The 19,857-nt window shown below is 40.6% G+C and overlaps 2 protein-coding genes across 4 annotated transcripts in view; one reads left to right on the top strand and one right to left on the bottom strand.

Annotated features, from left to right (window-relative positions):
• The window catches only part of fnbp1l (formin binding protein 1 like), an 85,135-nt gene extending 77,960 nt beyond the window's left edge, over window positions 1-7,175 (bottom strand). For 2 of the 3 annotated variants that reach the window (XM_089000170.1, XM_089000171.1), the window contains exon 1: window positions 6,952-7,175. In XM_089000170.1, coding sequence (XP_088856296.1) covers window positions 6,952-6,975 — 24 coding nt within the window. In that variant the 5' untranslated portion in view covers window positions 6,976-7,175. The remainder of the gene's footprint in view (window positions 1-6,951) is intronic. The other variant, XM_089000172.1, reaches the window with a different exon arrangement.
• An 847-nt stretch (window positions 7,176-8,022) lies between these two features.
• LOC148895331 (uncharacterized) lies at window positions 8,023-19,772 on the top strand. Its single transcript, XM_089001647.1, has 12 exons — window positions 8,023-8,148; window positions 10,259-10,423; window positions 10,499-10,695; window positions 10,783-10,961; window positions 11,030-11,110; window positions 13,305-13,483; window positions 13,591-13,798; window positions 16,820-16,911; window positions 17,171-17,327; window positions 18,974-19,096; window positions 19,186-19,401; window positions 19,479-19,772. Exons 1-12 carry the CDS (start codon window positions 8,129-8,131, stop codon window positions 19,563-19,565), a joined length of 1,704 nt encoding a protein of 567 aa, XP_088857773.1. The 5' UTR covers window positions 8,023-8,128; the 3' UTR covers window positions 19,566-19,772.
• The last annotated feature ends 85 nt before the right edge of the window (window positions 19,773-19,857 follow it).

The raw sequence follows: 19,857 nt of genomic DNA, 5'->3' as shown, positions 1-19,857 counted from the left end.
TTGCCTCCTATCCAAGAGGCTTCGTCAGCGAACGTCATTTAGTTGTGTGTGTTAGTTATTTAGTTGTGTGTGTTAGTGTTTATTTAGCTATGTCAATGTTCATTTATTTATTTATTTACTTGTTGTTTCTATACATATTTATTTATTTATTTATTTATTTATTTATTTGTGTTTATTTAGCTATTTATCTGTTTATTAATTCATTGTTATTTATCTGTAATCATTTATTGATTGTTTTGTATGTATTTGTGTTTATGTATTTATTTGGTTCATTTGTATATAGATATGACAGCCATAGCAATGGAAGGAAATACAAAATATTTTTCAGATGGAACCCAAACGCAGCAGATAAAGCGAGAATGGGAGTGGACCCGGAATTGAGGCCTGTGGAACACCACAAAAAAGTGGAGCAGTCCATAACTCAGAAAGAAAACAAGACAAACACAAAAAAAGTTCCGTCGAAGCATTGCTAAAGGTCTAACCAGCGCTTGATCGGCACCCCCGCGAGTAAAACCAAAACCCAAAATAAATGTATTTATTTCTATTTATTTATTTATAATTATGTATGCGTATTTTTACAAAAAGATTCCGTCAGCTAAATAGGATCCATATCAACCAGGAGCGCCACCACCGATCTATGTACGTATCTCACATTTTGACAGAGTAAAGCCTGACTGCTTCAAGTCAGATACGAAAAGAGATTTTCAGTACACCCCGTTGAAAACGGTCTTAATTAGGTCACCCAAAAGAGATGAAATAATGTCTATACCCATACTTGAAAACGGAACTGGGGGGAAAAAGTGACAATATAATAACTATGTTTCACAGCTGTGAACAGCAGGAACAAAATTGTTCACATTTTCCAATTTTCCACGTCTTAAAAAAACGACAATTAGACCCACGGGCTGATGAACTGGCAGATTTTGGAACAGATTGACTTCCAAAGTGAATGTAGTCAAGCCAGTGAAGCACAGCTGCAGGACTGACTGCAACTCAGCATCCTGCCAAGTCATGACGGCGAGAGGTCTACAAGTCCTCCTGTGAGTCATATTTCACTTCCTGGAAGGAAATTATTTAAGCACAGCCGATAAAAAAGGAAGAAGGGATTCATCGTGGATGGTATGAGGAAACGAAAATGGAGATTCAAAGAACAAATGGACCATCAGGTCTCATTTTTTTCACATTTCCGCTTTATCTCATGTTAGCAAAAAGTGGGCCACATAAGCCAAACTGTATGCTTAGCTCATTCACTGCCAGACAATGTGCAAAAATGTGTCCGCTCATTGTCACTCAAATTGCAGGACCCACAGAATATTGACTTTTAGGACTACATAAACATTCAATGTGGTGTAAGAAATCTCACTCTCTTCTTCTATCAGAAAAAAAAAGTTAATTCCTAAGTTATATGGGTCTGGAGTTACTTCAGCTTGAAATGGGGTCAGATGTACAAAATATAATACATACATATTGATTTATATAGCGCTTTAGCGTTAACATGGACAAAAGGTAAATGCCGTCCCCTCGTGGAAGGGAAAAAAGCATTGCTAGAGGTCTAACCAGCGCTTGATCGGCACCCCCCGCGAGTAAAACCAAAACCCAAAATAAATGTATTTATTTCTATTTCTTTTTTTCTAATTATTTATGTGTATTTATTTGTTCATTTATTTATGTTTTATTTGTGTTAATTTATTTATTTATCTGTGTATTTATTTTGTATTTCTTCATTCATTTATTTATTCATTCATTTATTTGTGTTTATTTACTGTATTGTGTGTTTATTTACTGTTTTTAATGTTTATTTGTTTTTATTTATTTCTATTTATTTGTTTATGTAAGTAATTATTTTCATGTATTTGTTTTTAATTATTTATTCATTCATTGATTCCTTTATTTAATCATTTATATTTGTTTATTGCTAGTTCGTCTGTGTAAGCTCTCAGTCGTACAGGAGTGGTCCATCGATGAGAAGGTTTCTTCAGCCGTCATCTGTACAAAAGTGAAGGTTTCGGACGTTTCGCCTCCTATCCAAGAGGCTTTGTCAGCGAACTAAAGTCTGACTGGTCGTATCGGCCCCATTTATATATCCCTAATGTCCAGACATGGTGGCGCCGGACACAGCTATGATAGGTCCCTACTCTCAGGTTGGGGGGGCAGAGGACCCCTCCCTGTAGCCCCACTGATTGTTCCTACATTCCTGACTAACGACTGGCCTATTACCCCCACTCCCCCCGGTATCACCTCATCAGCATAACGACCCTCATCAGCATTGCGAAAGTTGCCTAACCTGTTTTGCCTAAGCAGGCTATTGTATGAACGATCCAAATTGAACCTCACCCCACCAGACCGGTTTAATGAAGGATTTTGTTTTATTGCTAGTTATTTATTTGTGTATTTATTCATTTATATTTATCTTTATTTATTTCATTTTTTTTATTTGCATATTTATTTATTCATTCATTTTTATTCACCGTGAAAAATTTTTCTTTTTCATTTGTCATTCTTATGGATGGTGGGTGTTGCAGTCACTCGTCTAGGAAGGATACAATAATCTTGAGGCGTCCTGAAATATTGAAGCTTTTCGGGTATCAAATGGTTTTTTTCCACACTGACTGCACACAGTCCTACATCTGAAATATGAGAATGAAAACAAATTCCATTGCTTCATGTGTGAGGAGAGTCCAACGGACTGTTTGCAACAAATCAGCTGACGAATGTTAAAAAAAAAACATCTCAATGTCCCACCAGCTAGTACAAAATGTTTCTTTTTTTATATTGATACATACTGTACATACAGTACATTCATACAGTATGTATACTGTATATATGCAATACATATTTGTAAATCTACTGTATATGTGTAATGTATCAAATATACCAATCATTTTATTGTTCTTTTCAATTTCGTGAACGTTTAATACATGGTGTCCAAGTCATGGCCAAGGGGCCAAATCTGGCCCGCCCCATAATTTTATTCAGCCCGTGAAAGCAAATGAAGGAGGTCAAGTTCCATAATGCTCACTATAGTCCCAACCAAAATTTCAAATAGTTGTATGTAAACAATAACAGTCGTTACTTTTGACTTCAGATTTGAAAACTAGTCATTCATTCACTCATTCACTGCCATTCATGAATTTATTTGGGAATTGAAAATATGATAAGCGCCATTTCCAAATTTGTTCGGGTTTTCGTTTTTCCTGCTCGGGTGCCGATAAAGCGCTGGCCAGACCTCTGGCAATGTTTTTTTCCCTACCATGAGGGGGCAGCATTTGCCTTTCGTCCATGTTAGCGCTTTGTTCAAGTGCAATATAAACCAATATGTATGTATTCCATTGTATTTGCGACAGCCGCCCTCATTTGAAGCTCAGATAACTCCAGACCCATATAACTTGGGAATTAACTCTTTTTTTCTGTTGAAAGAAGAGAGTCTAGGTGGGTCTACTCTGTGGGTCATGGAATTCGAGTGACAATGACAAAAACCCTGGCATTGGAGTGGACACATTTTTGATGATGAAACCGTAACTACAATGTGGCCCGTGCTAAAAAATGACGTTGACACCCTTGTTTTAATTGAATATTTGAATCTGTCAGAACGCATCGTTAATCAGACAGCTCTCTCTCCGATCAGAGTCAGTGAAGTACTTGACAGCCAATCAGTGTTGACGTTGACAGCCAACGCATTAATCTCATCAGCTTGAGCGACCGTTATGACGGTCGCTCAAGCTGCGCGACCGTTATGACGGTCGCTCAAGCTGCGCGGAAGATCATCGTGTGTTTTGTTTACTGGTACTAAAACACAGACTGACGCTGTCAAATTACGGTTGCCAGTAGAGTACTCCCGCTCCTTGTTTACTCTGCTTCAAAATCATTAAATCAACTTGCGCTAGCATTTTTGTTTTTACGGCACATTGGGGGGTGAGCACAACAACAATTAGCCTATTTTGAACTGAAGTTCATAACTGCGGAGTTGATGTCAGGGATGTGAATTACTCCTGCGTCTTACTCACACACCCACGTGGATCACATGTGTGAGTTCTTGGAGATAGACGCTAGCCTGTTTCCTCACTCGGGGTCCTTGAGCAAGACGCTGAACTACTGTGCGGACTTTTCAGTCGTTTGTGACCTGGTGTACTTACGGGCGACATAAATATACAACACGGAGGAAGCGGAATTTGACCACAAGGGAGTAAGAACAGCGTACGAACAGTCTTTTCAGTCGGCGGGCCATCATGAGTCATGTTCCAATGGCCCGACCAGAACTGGTCCTGGCACTGTATGATAAAACATGATATGATTCAATGATGATTTCATATTTGGTGTCTACATTGTATTATTAAAGCTTTGATGAAAATATTACTTCTGTATAGCAACCTTTGATTTGCTCTTTCTTGTTCAAGGCATTCCTGACAGAAAAACCTGGAAAAAAATTATCTGGGGAGCACAGGGGCATGATAAATAAATAAAAAAAAAACATTTGTACCACTGAATAAAGAGATAATACACAATAACAGTTTATTTATTTATGTTTATGTATTTGTGTGTTTATTAATGTATGTATTAATTAATTGAATTAATGTATTTATTTATTTACTTGTGTGTTTCTTTAGCTATTTATCCCTGTGTTTATTTGTTTGTTTATTTGTTGTTTATTGCTTATGTATTTATGTATTTGTGCATTTATTAATTTACGTATGTATTTATTTGAGTGTATGTGTGTTTAATTAGAGATTTATCTCAGCGTGTATATTTTTATTTTTTATTTATTGTTTATTTTTATTTATGTTATTTATTGTTTATTTTTTTCTGTATGTATTTATATACAGTAAAGTCTCGTTTTATCGATATCGTTTATATTGATAATATTGCTTATTACGACACTATTTTCATTTCCCGTGCACATTTCGAGTGTTTTTATGTATAATTAGTTCCGTTTAGTACGATTCGTGGTTTTTACGATAATCTGGTTACGACGGTGCTCTTTTACATCTCCTGACGGCCATTTTGCTATGTTTATATCGATACAAAAGATATTTAAGATGAATCGGTATTTGCTTAGGGGTTTCTATACAGTACCACGATTATCGAAATCTGTATCGGTCGCGCCATTGGTCGACTTGGTCACGTGACTTGGTCACGTGAGTTTGTTACGTGACCAGCTCCCGTGTAGAAGAGCCATTTTCATTTTCAGACGTCAGCTCGTGTGTAGCAGACGAGATTGAAGTGTTTGTGTTAAAAGGTAAAAATGGGAAGCAGAAGAAGATTGATGACTTTTTTAAATTGCATACATAATACAGTAAGACGTAAGCATTGCAGTTTCCCTGTTGTGTTATGTACAGGCCCACTGTACTGTATATGAATGCAATCGTTCTTTGCAACAATGTTTGTTGTTTTGTCTGCTGAAGGGTGAAGATTTTGAAAATTACTGTACATTCCATACTGTGTATTAAAGGACAACCGATGTTTTTTGGCGGCTTTTGTGAATGCAGTTCGGCGCAGGACGGATATATCGACAGTACGGTTATATCGGCATTTTTTCTAACTCCTGAGAATATCGATATAACGAGACTTTACTGTATTTGTGTGTTTATTAATGTGTGTGTGTGTGTGTGTGTGTGTGTGTGTGTGTGTGTGTGTGCGCGCGCGCGCGCGTGCGTATGTATGTATGCATGTATTTGTGTGTGTGTTTAATTAGCTATTTATCTCTGCATTTGTTTATTTTTTTATTTCTGTGTTATTTATTGTTTTTATTTTTTATCTATTTATGAATGTCAGTATGTATTTATGATTTATTTGTGAGCTTATTAAGCTATTTATCAGTGTTTATTTATTTTTTGCTTTTTGACATGTATTTATGTGTGTGTGCGTGCGCACGTACGTACATACGTACGCTAGCTTATCTGGACACATACATGACAGCCATCCGCATTGCAACAGAAGACAATACAAAATATTTTTCAGATGGAACCCAAACGGAGCACATAGAAGAGCGAGAATTGGAGTGGGCTTGGAATGGAGGCCTGTGGAACACCACACAAATGTGGAACAGTCCACAGCTCCACAACAGTCCATAAATTGTGTTATTTTTTTACCATAACTCACAGGTGTCAAAGTCAATTACGATTGATATATTATTGCTAATTTTACATTGCTAAAACTCAAAATATTGACCAAAAAAATAAATATGGCCACCGGACCACTATCAACGTCGAACATAAATTCATAAAAACAACAAGGTAAAAATAGAAGCAGTTCTACATGTATCACATATCTATTAAAAACTTGAACGTTAATAATATCACCGCTTTAAAAAAAACAAGAATTGGGAATAAGAAATGTATTTCATCGAGACATTCGTGCCCATGAACGTCAAGTAACCGACATTTATTGACACAAACATTCGGAGTCCAAATTATTTTCCTACTCAGATGACTCCGAGTTTTGCGATTAATAGTAACTAACTACGACTTGACAACTCATAACAGTAATTAAAAATGATAATTTCGTGGGACAATGCTCTTCTCAATTCTTGCCCGCCCTGCTCCTAACAATCCCTGCCAGCTTCCTTCCAAACTGGGTGTGACACCCCCACCATCTCCACCCCCCTTTCCAAAAAAGATCAAGCTCAAGATCCGACTTGCCGATGACATCGAACGGGACAAAAACGGCATTTAAACAAAGTGTTTCTACGTGCACCTCGTCGGCGGAGGCAGGAGACCTCGCCTATTGTTCCCCCGCCGCCGCCTCTGCCGCTGTCACCGGCGGTGAGGTGCGCAAAGTGTTAGCTTTAGCATTAGCCACTCGTCTAGCCTTGACGAGACACGAAGCTAAAAAAACAACAAGGTAAAGCTGTACCTTTCTTCGTTTCCGACATCAGCTCTCGGGGTTTCAACAACACGACAAGAAACGAGCGAATCACTTTCCCGAAGTAGCGTTAAAGAGTTCGAAAAGACTTACCCACAGCTCCGTTCCCCAACTCATGGCGGATTGCCCCCTTTGCGAGTTGGCCGGGATCGGACGGCTATTTCACCCCGCTCGACTTACTTCGGTTCTCCTCAAACTGGTCCCGAAGGCAAAGCCGACTACAAACTGTCTGCTCGCAGGCGCACGCGCACAAACTCCTCCCCTCCTCCTTCCTCCTGGTGCTGTTGCCTCTGCTGCTCTCTGCCCAGCACAAACCGCAAACCTGGGGGCACTCCCCGAAAACAAATGACGTTTCTCTTCATCCATGACAAGAGTTTATTACCATCTTGAAATGAAGCCGTCTAAGCATTACTTTGCACAACAGTATTAAAACCTTCATTAGAAAAATAACTGGTCATAGTTATATTTACCATCCTCCGTTTATTTCACGGTGACATTTGTGAAATAAGAATTATTTACAACTATTAAACTCAAACATATTCGCACGCTCACTTGAGAAACCTTTGTTCAAATCTGAATACGTAGCGCCTTCTTGTGGCCACTCCATAACCGACCTTTCATTTCGCTGTTTTCAACTTGCTTTTGGCCCGAAAGTTTTAATTATTGTTTTATACTTCTCAAAGTACAATAAACGAAGAACGTTAAATACGGATATTACCACTTAATTTGTTTTAAAGTGTGTAAGATTAAAATTGTAATGCTGTTTGAAATTTAAATGATTCTTTCTTTTTTTGTTTTCCGTTAAGGCAATTTGCTAGACACGAACACATTGTAAACTTTGACCGGATGTATCATGAAGCGTATGTTAAGAAAATACGACGATGTTTACAATATGTTTGCATAGCGAAATGCCTTTATATTTTCCCTTCCGTAATGTTTGTAGCCAACATCAGATGACATAGGTGTTATTGTATTGTTGGGGGGGGGGGTTGTTACTACTATACCACTTCGTATTAATGTTAATTTGTACTGTTAATACCTGAAATGGCTTAATACAAGTAGTAGTAGTGGAGTTTTTGAGATGACGCATACATATGTTGCATTAGCAACTCCTTTCCGCTAGATAGCGATGAACACGCGCGGTTGCAAATGAACAGTAAATCACATTCGGGAAAGGAAGAAACGGACCCTGCGAGAATTGCTGGTTATGTTTTTGCGCTCGCTTTTTCTTCTGCCGTCCAGTTTTTAAGCCGCAGTGCCACCGGGAGACATGTACCGCTTCTTTTCAAGGTAACAAATGTCAACTCGTCAACAACGCTCAAGGTGTCCTCTGAGCGTACAATGAGAAGACATATATTATGACCTTTGGCATACATTTCTCTTGCGATCGATTAATAAACATCGGTGGTTGTAATAAGACGATTGCTGCGCTTATTGTGAAGCGTATGCTGTGTATTTAGTTCACGCCTTCCAAAATTGATCAAACATTTGTTTGCATTGTGTCAATATTAATATTTATATAAGGCCAGGTTGTGCTAATGCAAACATACTGTTGCACAGGTATGTTTACAATACATAATTCATGTATTTATATCAAAATAATACATCTACATTCCGGTGTCAAATTCAAGGCCCGCGGGCCAAATATGGCTCTCCACATCATTTCATTCGCCCCACCAAACCAAATGAAATTGGTGAAATTCCATGATTTTTGCTAAAGTCCCAATCAAAATTTCGAAACGCCGTATTAAACCACAATAACAGTCATTATTGTTGACTTGTTGACTTGTTGACTATTGTTGACTATTGTTGAAAACTAGTTATTCATTCATTTATTGTGCGCTCTATATGTAATATGTGCAGGGGATTAAACATTCTAATAGATTATACATACATTATACAATACATTCTAATTTTAATCTATTTTTTAATTTTGCTTTCTTTTGGTTTATTTGTTGAATTGAAAATGCTTATTGGTTGTTACAGTTTCATCCTGGGGTTTCCATACTTATTGTGGGATTAAATAATCAAAAACAAATATACATACATATTTTTCCAATGCCTGCGATTGGCTGGCAACCAATTCAGGGTGTCCCCGCCTCGTGCCCGAAGACAGCTGAGATAGGCTCCAGCAACCCCCGTGACCCTAATGAGGAATAAGCGGTACGGAAAATGAGATGAGAGAGATGAGAGATTTTTCCAATGCTTTTTTATGTCCACCACCAAGCATCACTGCAATTTTTAATTATTTCATTTATACACTGTTTATTCATAACACCCACTATTCAAATTTTATTCAATATATTTTGTTTTTCCACATTCATTCCTTTCATAACTTTTCTGCTGTGAAATGTAAATTTCTCCACTGCGAGATGAATAAAGGCAAATCCAATCCAATGTACAGGTAACATCCGATTTACGAATGAGTTCCTGTTGGGGTAATTTGCCATACAAACATCTCTAAACATCGCTCTGTAATCTTTGTTTATATTTTGAATTTCCTGATACGTCATATCCTGCCTTCCCTTACATCAGGGGTGTCCAAAGTCGGTCCTCGAGGGCCGCTGTCCTGCCTGTTTTCCAGCTCTCCCAGGAGCAAAATACCTGATTCAAATGATCAGCTCATCAGCCAGCTCTGAAGCAGCATCAAAATGGTCCTGATGATTTGAATCAGGTGCGTTGCTCCTGGGAGAGCTGGAAAACAGGCAGGACGGCGGCCCTCCAGGACCGACTTTGGACACCCCTGCCTTACATGATGTCGCATATACATTACGTCACATCCTTTCGCGTCACACACTGCGCGCTGTATAAAATGTTCTTCCTTCTAGTTCTCTCTCTCTCTCTCTTTCACCATGCTTCCTCCTTAAGTCGACACTGCGATGCCTCGCTCTCTTCAAGATTAAACCAACTTTCTGTTCTACACCTGGCTCCCTGATGATTTAACCATTCTCTACCATCAACACCTGTAGAAGCAATGAACCAGGGACGAACGATCAAAATAATCCAACAGTTCCGTTCCGACCAAATGGTTATAAGTCAAAATGGTTGTAAGTCGAAATCCATTCAAAATGTTGAATAGAGACTCAGAGGCTAAATGACTTGAAAACTCCCCCCTCTGGTGCCATCACAGAGTTGATTGCTGTGCGAGAGTGAGGTGCTGGCTAGCTGGCCAAAATTGTTGTCCACGATGCCGGCCTGCGAGCGCGTTGCGGTGCCAGGCGTCGAATTATAATGTTAAAAATAGGGTCTGGAGGTCGTGGTCGTAAGTATGGGTGGTCGTAAGTCGATCTGGTCGTAAATCGGATGTTACCTGTATTTTTATGTTTTTAAACTCCAATTGTTGTTGTTGTATAATTGTTGTCCAAACATTTTGCAAGCCGGGATGTATTTTGTGGCGCAGGAAGGCAATGCAGCATCCTGGACGTTTAATCCAACATATGAGCACCGTGGCCCGTGAGAGGAAAGCTCGCCGTAGCGCCTTCCCAATGTTGGAGTTGCCCCTCCTGGATATCCACAAGCACGTTTATGAAGCAAACCTTCGAAACAGCAACAACTGCCGCAGCAAGTAAAGAACTTCCGTGGAAACTGAAGTTAACTTGACATCCGCTCCACTTTCTTGTATTGTTGAAATGATTTGCAGGTACATGGAGCTGAACACCAAGGTGACCAAAGGAGGAGGCGAGAGTGCCGTGGCTAGACACACTCAGAGGAACGGGAAATTGTTAGTGAAGGATCGATTGCGTTTACTATTGGATGATGAGGACTTCCTTGAACTGTCACGCTTTGCCGGTCTGGGTCTGCCGTACGGAGATATTCCCTCAGCCGGATGCCTGACGGGTCAGAAATCACAAAGCTGAGGAGTCGCTTTAGTTCAAACAACATGCTAACTTTGTGTACTGTACGTTTGAATGTATGTGCGTGCAGGTGTCGGGAAGATCAACGGCCTGTGGTGTGTGTTCATTGCCAACGACGCCACGGTGAAAGGTGGAACGGCTTATCCAATCACAGTCAAGAAGCAACTGCGAGCACAAGAGGTGGCCATTCAGAATCGCCTTCCCTGCGTCTACCTTGTTGACTCCGGAGGAGCTTTCCTGCCACTGCAGGTAACTATTCCTGCGTTGTCCTTTTTTGTAAAAAGCTTCGGACTTACGTTCCTGCGAAACATCCACAGTCCGAGATCTTTCCTGATAAGAACCAGGGAGGGAGGACCTTTTATAACGAAGCTATCATGTCTGCTATGAAGATTCCCCAGGTAAGGTCATTTCAGTTTTGATGAACCACACAACACGATAAAAGGATGTTAGCGGCCGCTGCTGGCGCTTTTCCCATTCATATGAATGGGCGAGTGATTTCCCCATTCGCGAAATAGAGGCGTAGTACCGCCGGTGGCCGCTGGTGGTGCTTTTCCCATTCATTTGAATGGGCGAATCATTTTCCCATTCTTTTGAATGGATGCGCAGTACCGTCGATGGCCGCCGGGGGCACTTTTCCCATTCATTTGAATGGGCGAGTCATTTCCCCATTCGTTTGAATAGAGGCGCAGTACTGCCGGTGGCCGCTTTTACCATTCATATGAATGTCTGTGTAAGCTCTCAGTCGTACAGGGGTGGTCCATCGATGAATAGGTTTCTTCAGCCGTCACCTGTACTTCTTTGAAGGTGTCGGACGTTTCGCTTCTTATCCAAGAAACTTCGTCAGCAAACTAAAGTCTTACTGGTAGTTTAGGCCCTATATAAAAAAAATAATAATCCTCGTCTCACCCACCATGGGTGGTGTATGTCCCCCATTTTAGCTCGGGTCCTCTACCAGAGGCCAGGAAGCTTGAGGGTTCTGTGCAGTATCCGTGCTGTTCCCAGCACTGCGCTTTTCTGGACCGAGATATGCGATGTTGTTCCCGGGATCTGTTGCAACCACTCGTCCAGTTTGGAGGTCACTGCCCCGAGTGCTCCGACCACCACAGGCACGACTGTCACCTTTACCTTCCAGGCTCTCTCCAGCTCCTCTCTGAGCCCTTGGTATTTCTCGATTTTCTCATGTTCCTTCTCTCTGATATTTCCATCACTCGGGACCGCTACATCCACGACAGCGGCTTTCCTTTGCCCTTTATCTATGACATATCTATGATATCTGGTTGGTTGGCCATTACCATCTTGTCAGTCTGTATCTGGAAGTCCCACAGGATCTTTGCTCGGTCATTCTCCACCACCTTGGGAGGTGTTTCCCATTTTGACCTTGGGGTTTCCAGTCCATACTCCGCAAAGATGTTTCGTAGACTATGCCAGCCACCTGGTTATGGCGCTCCATGTAGGCTTTCCCTGCCAGCATCTTACACCCTGCAGTTATGTGTTGGATTGTCTCAGGTGCCTCTTTGCACAACCTACACCTTGGGTCTTGTCTGGTGTTGTATATCCCTGCCTCGATGGCTCTGGTGTTCAGGGCCTGCTCTTGAGCAGCCAGGATGAGTGCCTCTGTGCTGTCCTTTAGACAAGCCCTCTCGAGCCACTGATAGGACTTCTTGAGATCAGCCACTTCTGCTATTGTTCGGTGGTACATCCCGTGTAGGGGCTTTTCCTCCAACGATTGTCCCTCTTCCAGCACCTCATCCTCTGTTCCCCATTGTCTGAGACATTCTCTGAGTTCATCATCCGTTGGAGCCTTCTCTTTGATGTATTCATGGAGCTTGGATGTTTCATCCTGGACAGTGGGTCTCACACTCACTAGTCCCCGGCCTCCTTCCTTACGGCTTGTGTACAGTCTCAGGGTGCTGGACTTGGGATGGAACCCTCCGTGCATGGTGAGGAGTTTTCGGGTCTTAACATCCGTGGTCTGAATCTCTTCCTTTGGCCACCTTATTATTCCTGCAGGGTATCTGATCACTGGCAGGGCATAGCTGTTTATTGCCCGGGTCTTGTTCTTGCCATTGAGGACTTGCCTCACCCGCTATATATATATATATATATATATATATATATATATATATATATATATATATATATATATATATATATATATCTGTACAAATTATTTATATATCCCTACTGTCCAGACATGGCGGGGTGCCGGACTCTGCTATGATAGAAGTACAGATGACGGCTGAAGAAACATTTTAATCGATTCATATGAATGGGCGAGTCATTTCCCCATTCGTTTAGAATGGACGCGCAGTACTGCAGCTGGCCACCGGGGGCGCTGTCCCCTTTAATCAGAATGGGCGAGTAATTTCCCCATTCATTTTAATTGAGGCGCAGTACCGCCGGTGGCCGCCAGGAGCGCTTTTCCCCATGCATTTGAATGGGCGAGTCATTTCCCCATGCATGAAGACCGACGCTTTTCCCAATACTGTATTTAAATATTTTTTTGTTTCATAAAAATGTAATCGTGTCATAATTAGACCGATGGTCCCCCAAGCTTTGTTGTGTCACGGACCAGTAGTCCCCATGATAAAGGTGTCGGTGGTGTGCGGTTCGTGCACAGCGGGCGGAGCTTACATCCCCACCATGGCAGAGGAGGCGGTGATGGTGCACCGGATAGGGACCATGTTCCTGGGAGGACCGCCGCTGGTCAAGGCGGCCACAGGGGAGGAAGTCACGCCCGAGGAACTGGGGGGAGCCAGGCTACATGCTGAGTACGGTCACAAATTTTCACTAGCTAGCGCAAAAAAACGTTTTAAATGGGATATTTCAACAATTCACGCATATGCCGATCGTAGAAGTCCCAATGATCTTCTTTCAGGGTGAGCGGCTGCGTGGATCATTTTGCCTGGGATGAGGATAGAGCCCTGGAGTACACCCGAAACATCATATCCACCCTCAACTTCGCCCTGCCTGCGCACGAGGAGGAGACGCGCCAGAGGATAGAAGACGAAAAGCCATTTTACAGTTCGGAGGAGCTACTTGGTCTCGCCCCCAAAAGTTACAACTACAGTCTGGATGTTAAAATGGTACTTTCAAGCAAACCGCGACACTCTTCTTGCGCAACCGCTTGATGATTTCCTATCCCAAAATGAATCAACGTCTAAAATCTATCTATATATCTAGCTAGCTAATCTGTTTATCTAGCTAGCTAGCTCTCTAGCTAATCTATCTGTCTATCTAATCTAGCCCTTTAGCGAGTATCTAGCTCAGGGGTGGGCAAACTTTTTGACTCGCGGGCCGCATTGGGTTCTAAAATTTGACAGAGGGGCCGGGCCAGGAGCATTTGGAGGGAGTGTTTGGGCCGGAAATACTCTGAACAAGTTATGTCCATAATTTATAAAATCACTTCAAATGACTTCGACTGAGCGTATTTTACAAAGATTCCACAGCATATAGCTATAGTTTACGTTTTAAGACTTGCGCTGAATATTCATGAAGTCTTGTTTTCGAGTTGATGACGATCCCCATGTGACGTCACGTTTGGACCGCCCCTGACCGAGAAAGCGACATACAATGCATTTTGGGTACTTTGTTTGGTCTGAAAACTTCGTGTTGATCAGTGTTGATGGTGAAATTAGAAAGAAAACACATAAATAACGCGATGGTGAATCGTTGTGTGTTGCACCAAGACAACTATTTGATATTCGCTGACATAAATTCCCAGCTGACAAATCAGCCCATTTCCAACGGAGCTTGGGCGCAATCTTCTGCATTTTCTGGGTGCTACATTGCTGTCATTGACGGATCGAATTGATATGGGAGGACTCCTTGAATAAATTGCAAACATTTATGCTTTCCTCTTTAGAACTATTTGAATCATATTCATAACTGGATGAGTAACAAGAAAACATCTTCTCCGAATCTTAAGCCATTGTTTTGATTCTCGATCAAAGGCAAGACGTCTTGGCGTGACGTCACGAACAGGGGGGTGGGACCTTCTGAAACTGACCATTTCCGGATTCATTTGAAGTCATTTTTAAAAAATGGTGCCGGTGCCTTTAAATGTATTATGTACAAACCTCATAGCACAGTAAGAACACTACAACCCAATTTATTAACTGTCTTTCAAATGTGAAAAATATCCCTGATCAGTTAATAAATTTGTCTCAAGGAACATGGCGTTTACATACTATTTCGCAGATACTTGGAGGAAATGGAAATAGATTAAAATAACATGCACTGTGATTTATCAATATTGCGTCTGTTTTTAATAAGTTTCCATCGAAGGGGCAAAGTTAAAGAAATCCACATTTATTGAAAAAATTGAATCACTTTCAAAATTCAAAACATATTATTACACAACGAAATATTCAAGCTCAATAATACCTACTTGTGTTAAATTCCGCCAAATCATAGATGGTTTGTCCTGACCGCGCGCTCAACAAACTCCTCACTGACGCCCTCGCCTACACGCACAAACAAAACACGAGTACCGTCGCCGAGCACACAAACATAGACCACCTTGCAGTTGAAATTTGCATTCTCGGCACGGCAGCCAATCAGAAGCCTGCTTCTTTCTTCCGGACTTTCGCAAGCGTTATAAAGTCGTGCAATTGCATGTCATTTTCCAAAATAGATGCACAGAACCTCAGACCAGAAGAAAGATTCAAAAGAAGCTAACAACATATGTGACGCTAAAAAAACGTAAATTTACATTAAACCGTGACTGTAAAGTGTACGTGAGACTTATGAAAGGGGCTTAGTGGCTCGTAGGAAGCAATGCAAACGTTGCATTGTGCACCGCAGTGACAATCGACTACTGCAGCAAAATCTACGGCCATGCACATTTACCGTAAATTAAGCAAGGTGGCATTTGTAGTAGGTGCATTCTTGATTTAACAAAAAAACTTTATACTTTGTTACAATGTTTTTTTCATGTGATTAGTTGTCTCTTTGTGCTTCAAGTTGTGAAAAATGGGACAGGCGACTTTTCAGTTATCTGCCCTGTTGTTCGTTAACTTTTTGTCATGAGTTTTAGACACTGTTTGTACTATAATTTGGGCAAGTTCGGCGGGCCGGATTAAAAAGCCAAACGGGCCGTATGTGGCCCGCGGGCCGTAGTTTGCCCATGCCTGATCTAGCTAATCTATCTATCTAGCTAGCTATCTAGCTCTCTAGCTATCTAGCTCTGGAACTAATCTAGTTTATCTAGCTAATCTATTTTATCTAGCTCTTTAGCTAATATAGTTTACCTAGCTATATAGTCAGCTATCTAGCCCTCTAGCTAATCTAGTTTAGCTATCCAGCGAATGTATATACCTAATCTATCTAGCTATCTATCTCTCTAGCTAATCTAGTTTATCTCGCTATCTAGCTATTTGACTAATCCAGCTATCTAGCTCTGTAGCTAATATAGCTTATCTAGCTAATCTATCCATCTAATCTAGCTCTTTAGCTAATATAGTTTACCTAGCTATCTAACTGGAGCTAATCTAGTTTATGTAGCTAATCTATTTTATCTAGCTCTTTAGCTACTATAGTTTCCCTAGCTATATAGCCAGCTATCTAGCCCTACAGCTAATCTAGTTTATCTAGCTATCCAGCGAATGTATATACCTAATCTATCTAGCTATCTATCTCTCTAGCTAATCTAGTTTATCTAGCTATCTGGCTAATCCAGCTATCTAGCTCTGTAGCTAATATAGTTTATCTAGCTAATCTAGCTCTTTAGCTAATATAGTTTACCTAGCTATCTAACTGGAGCTAATCTAGTTTATATAGCTAATCTATTTTATCTAGCTCTTCAGCTAATATAGTTTACCTAGCTGTATAGCCAGCTGTCTAGCTCTCTAGCTAATCTAGTTTATCTAGCTATTTGGCTAATCTATATAGCTATCTGGCTCTGTAGCTAATCGAGTTTATCTAGGTAAATATATCTAATTTAGCTCTTTAGCTAATATAGTTTATCTATCTAGCTATATAGCCATCTAGCTAATCTAGTTTATATAGCTATCTAGCTAATATATATATAGTTAATCTATCTAGCTCTCTAGCTAATTTAGTTTATCTAGCCATCTAGCTAATCTATCTATATATTCTTTCTCCAGGTTATAAGTCGACTCACGGACGGAAGCCGCTTCCAGGAGTTTAAGGCTCTCTTCGGAACGACGCTGGTCACCGGCTTTGCAAAGATTCACGGGTATTCAAACTATACAGAAATACCCGAATAACAAACGCGTCTCCAACAATCTGAAAGACCATTTGAATGCTTATTGATCGTTCATGTGGACCATTAGTCACAAAAGACAAAACATTGTATCCCAAGAGCACTCATTTTGCCCGTATTTTATGTAATTTTTGAATTAAGATAGTGATTTTTTTTGTCTATATTTCACCAGTGCGGCGTTTCTATTCGGGTTGTATCCCCCTGTGAAATATTTTTCTGTTTCTGACCTCAGTTACTTGGTCGGAATAGTAGCCAACAACGGAGAACTCTCGTATCAGGCTGCTTTGAAAGGCAGCCATTTTGTTCAACTGTGCGACCAAAGAGACATCCCGCTCCTCTTCCTGCAGAATACAGCGTCATCAGCCGCCGTCACTCTGTCGGTGGCGCAGGTACACTATAAAAAACGGTTTAGCTGCCAAAACAAAGCATGGCGTTATTTGCATTTTTTTAATATATACCAGTGTTTGAAATAACATCGGCCCGGGGCATACGACTTTCACGTCGGGTGTACAACTTTCAAAACGTCTCGGTCTGGGTGGCCAACAACTTCAAGAAAAAAATATATATTTATTTTTTTTCAAATAAAACGTTTGTTTTATTCAATAAAGCAAAAGCTACAAGCAAACCGCTACAAGCCACTTGGACTCCTCTTTCTAAGCGCCTTTCAAGACTTTCAAGTACACTTTACAGTCACGGTATAGTCCATAGCACGAAACAGGCTTCTGATTGGCTGCCGTGCCAAGTATGCAAATTGCCAAATGAACCGGTTTATTTTCTTCAGCGAGCAGTATTCGGTGAAATTTAACTAATCTTAACCCGGATCCTTTCACAAATCGGTTTGTACAGCAAACAACCACACACGATATCACCATGCATACTAAAACACGAAGACTTTCATTCAGCAAAACCGAAAATGAAAGGCATAAGCTTACAAAACAATGATCGCACTCGCTGACAACTGCTGTGTTTACGTGTCTATCGGCCTCCCGGAAGTTAGCGGCCGATCACATGGTCATAACAAACGACATCACGCTGGCATCTCCTATAACGCTCGGGAAAGTCCTGAATCAGAAAGCAGGCTTCTGATTGGCTGCTGTGCCGAGTATGCAAATTACCAAATGAACCGAAATTTCCCAAAAGAAGAATAAATGATTTTGAAATCTAGGTTCAAATGTTTGCTTCATTTAATAAAGCAAAAGTTAGATTTGAAAAAAATAAATCTTTCTTTTTTCTTCAGAAGCCTGTTTCGTGCTTCGGACTGTACCGTGACTGTAAAGTGTACTTGAGAGTTTTGAAAGCCGCTTAGAAAGAGGAGTCCACGTGGCCTTGAGCAGACAACGCAACACAAACGTTGCATTACGCACCATGACACCAAACTGAGCAAAATCTTCAGCAAAGGTTATTTACCCTAAATTAAGCAAGGGAGCATTTGTGGTACGTACATCCTTAATTTAAAAAAATCCTTTATACTTCGCAACAATGTTTTTTTTGGTTTTTTTTTTTTTGCGATGAGTCGTCTTATTGTGTTTCAAGTTATGAAAAATGGGGCAGGCAACTTTAGGCCGGGCAGGCAACTTTTCAGAGTTGTCTGCCCGGGTGTCCGCTAACTTTTTGTTATATATATATATATATATATATATATATATATATATATATATATATATATATATATATATATATATATACACTTTACAGTCACAGACAAGCATCGATACTACAATAAATAAAATAAATAAATAAATAAAATACAATAAATAAATAGAAACAAGAAGTAGAGCTACACCGAAAACGCATTTTTAAATAGGTGGGTTTCATATACCAAATTTTAATGTTGTTATTTTTATTTATTAAATATGAAATTTTAAAAATAATAATTACAATATTTATACACAGTATATATTATGTATAAAAAAATTATGGCTATATTTTTGTATGAAAATATTTACATTTTAAATAATTTATATAGGTATATACTGTATTATATACCAAATGTTAATTTTGTTATTTATATGAGATAACATCCTATTTTTTTTAGGCAGAGATGAACAGTAACCGACTCAAAGCTCAAGCTTCAATGATGGCCGCCGTGGCATGCGCCTCCGTGCCCAAAATCACCGTGGTGATCGGTGGTTGCCATGGCGCTGACAGCTACGCGATGGTAACCCCTCCACCCCAGTGGTGGTCTTGTGTCATTTTGTTGTTGTATTTTTCAATGTGACTAATGTGACTTTCCCTGGTTGTCTCCAGTGTGGGCGGTCTTTCGACCCAAACTTCCTGTTCCTGTGGCCTAACGCCAGAGTGTCCATAACGGCCGCAGGTAACGTTGACCTTCTGGTTCACCCTGACGACGAAAGAATCGGCGAGCACAATCTGAACGGGATGTTGGAGGAGGAGAGCTCTGCTTTTTTCTCTTCCGGGCGGCTTTGGGATGACGGCATCATTCTTCCTCAGAATACTCGACGGGTAAAGTCCCTGTGTGCAATTTTCGGCATCCGTCGGCGACATTTTGTGTGGATTGATGGATTGATGCGCATCTGCAGGTTCTTCGAGACTGCCTGGACATCATTAAACAGCAAGATTATCAAATTTCAACGGAGAAACTGCAATCGGCACTTCTGCGGATTTAAGAGACGTCCGCCTGCGTCGGACCGCCTCCCCCGTCAATGGTTTTTACTAATATGTAAATATTTAGAAATTGATAGATTTATTGAACGTTTCCTGTGAATAAGCGCCTCAACATGTCTGAGCATCTGCACCTTGAATGTGACGCTATGGTTTTTTTTACAGGTGTCAAAATTTTTGAGTGAGTTTATATTGTTATTAAAATGCATTGTAACATATAAATAGAGTGAGTGCCCTTTTTTTTTTTGAGTGGACGCTTTAAAGGACAACCGACACCACAGAAAAACACCGTAGATA

Source organism: Hippocampus bargibanti, linkage group LG07, assembly GCF_051943395.1.
Source record: "Hippocampus bargibanti isolate YZ-2025 linkage group LG07, ASM5194339v1, whole genome shotgun sequence".
Taxonomy (NCBI): Eukaryota; Metazoa; Chordata; class Actinopteri; order Syngnathiformes; family Syngnathidae; genus Hippocampus; species Hippocampus bargibanti.
Note: the sequence above shows the minus strand (reverse complement) of the source record. Positions and strands in the feature narration are given on the sequence as shown.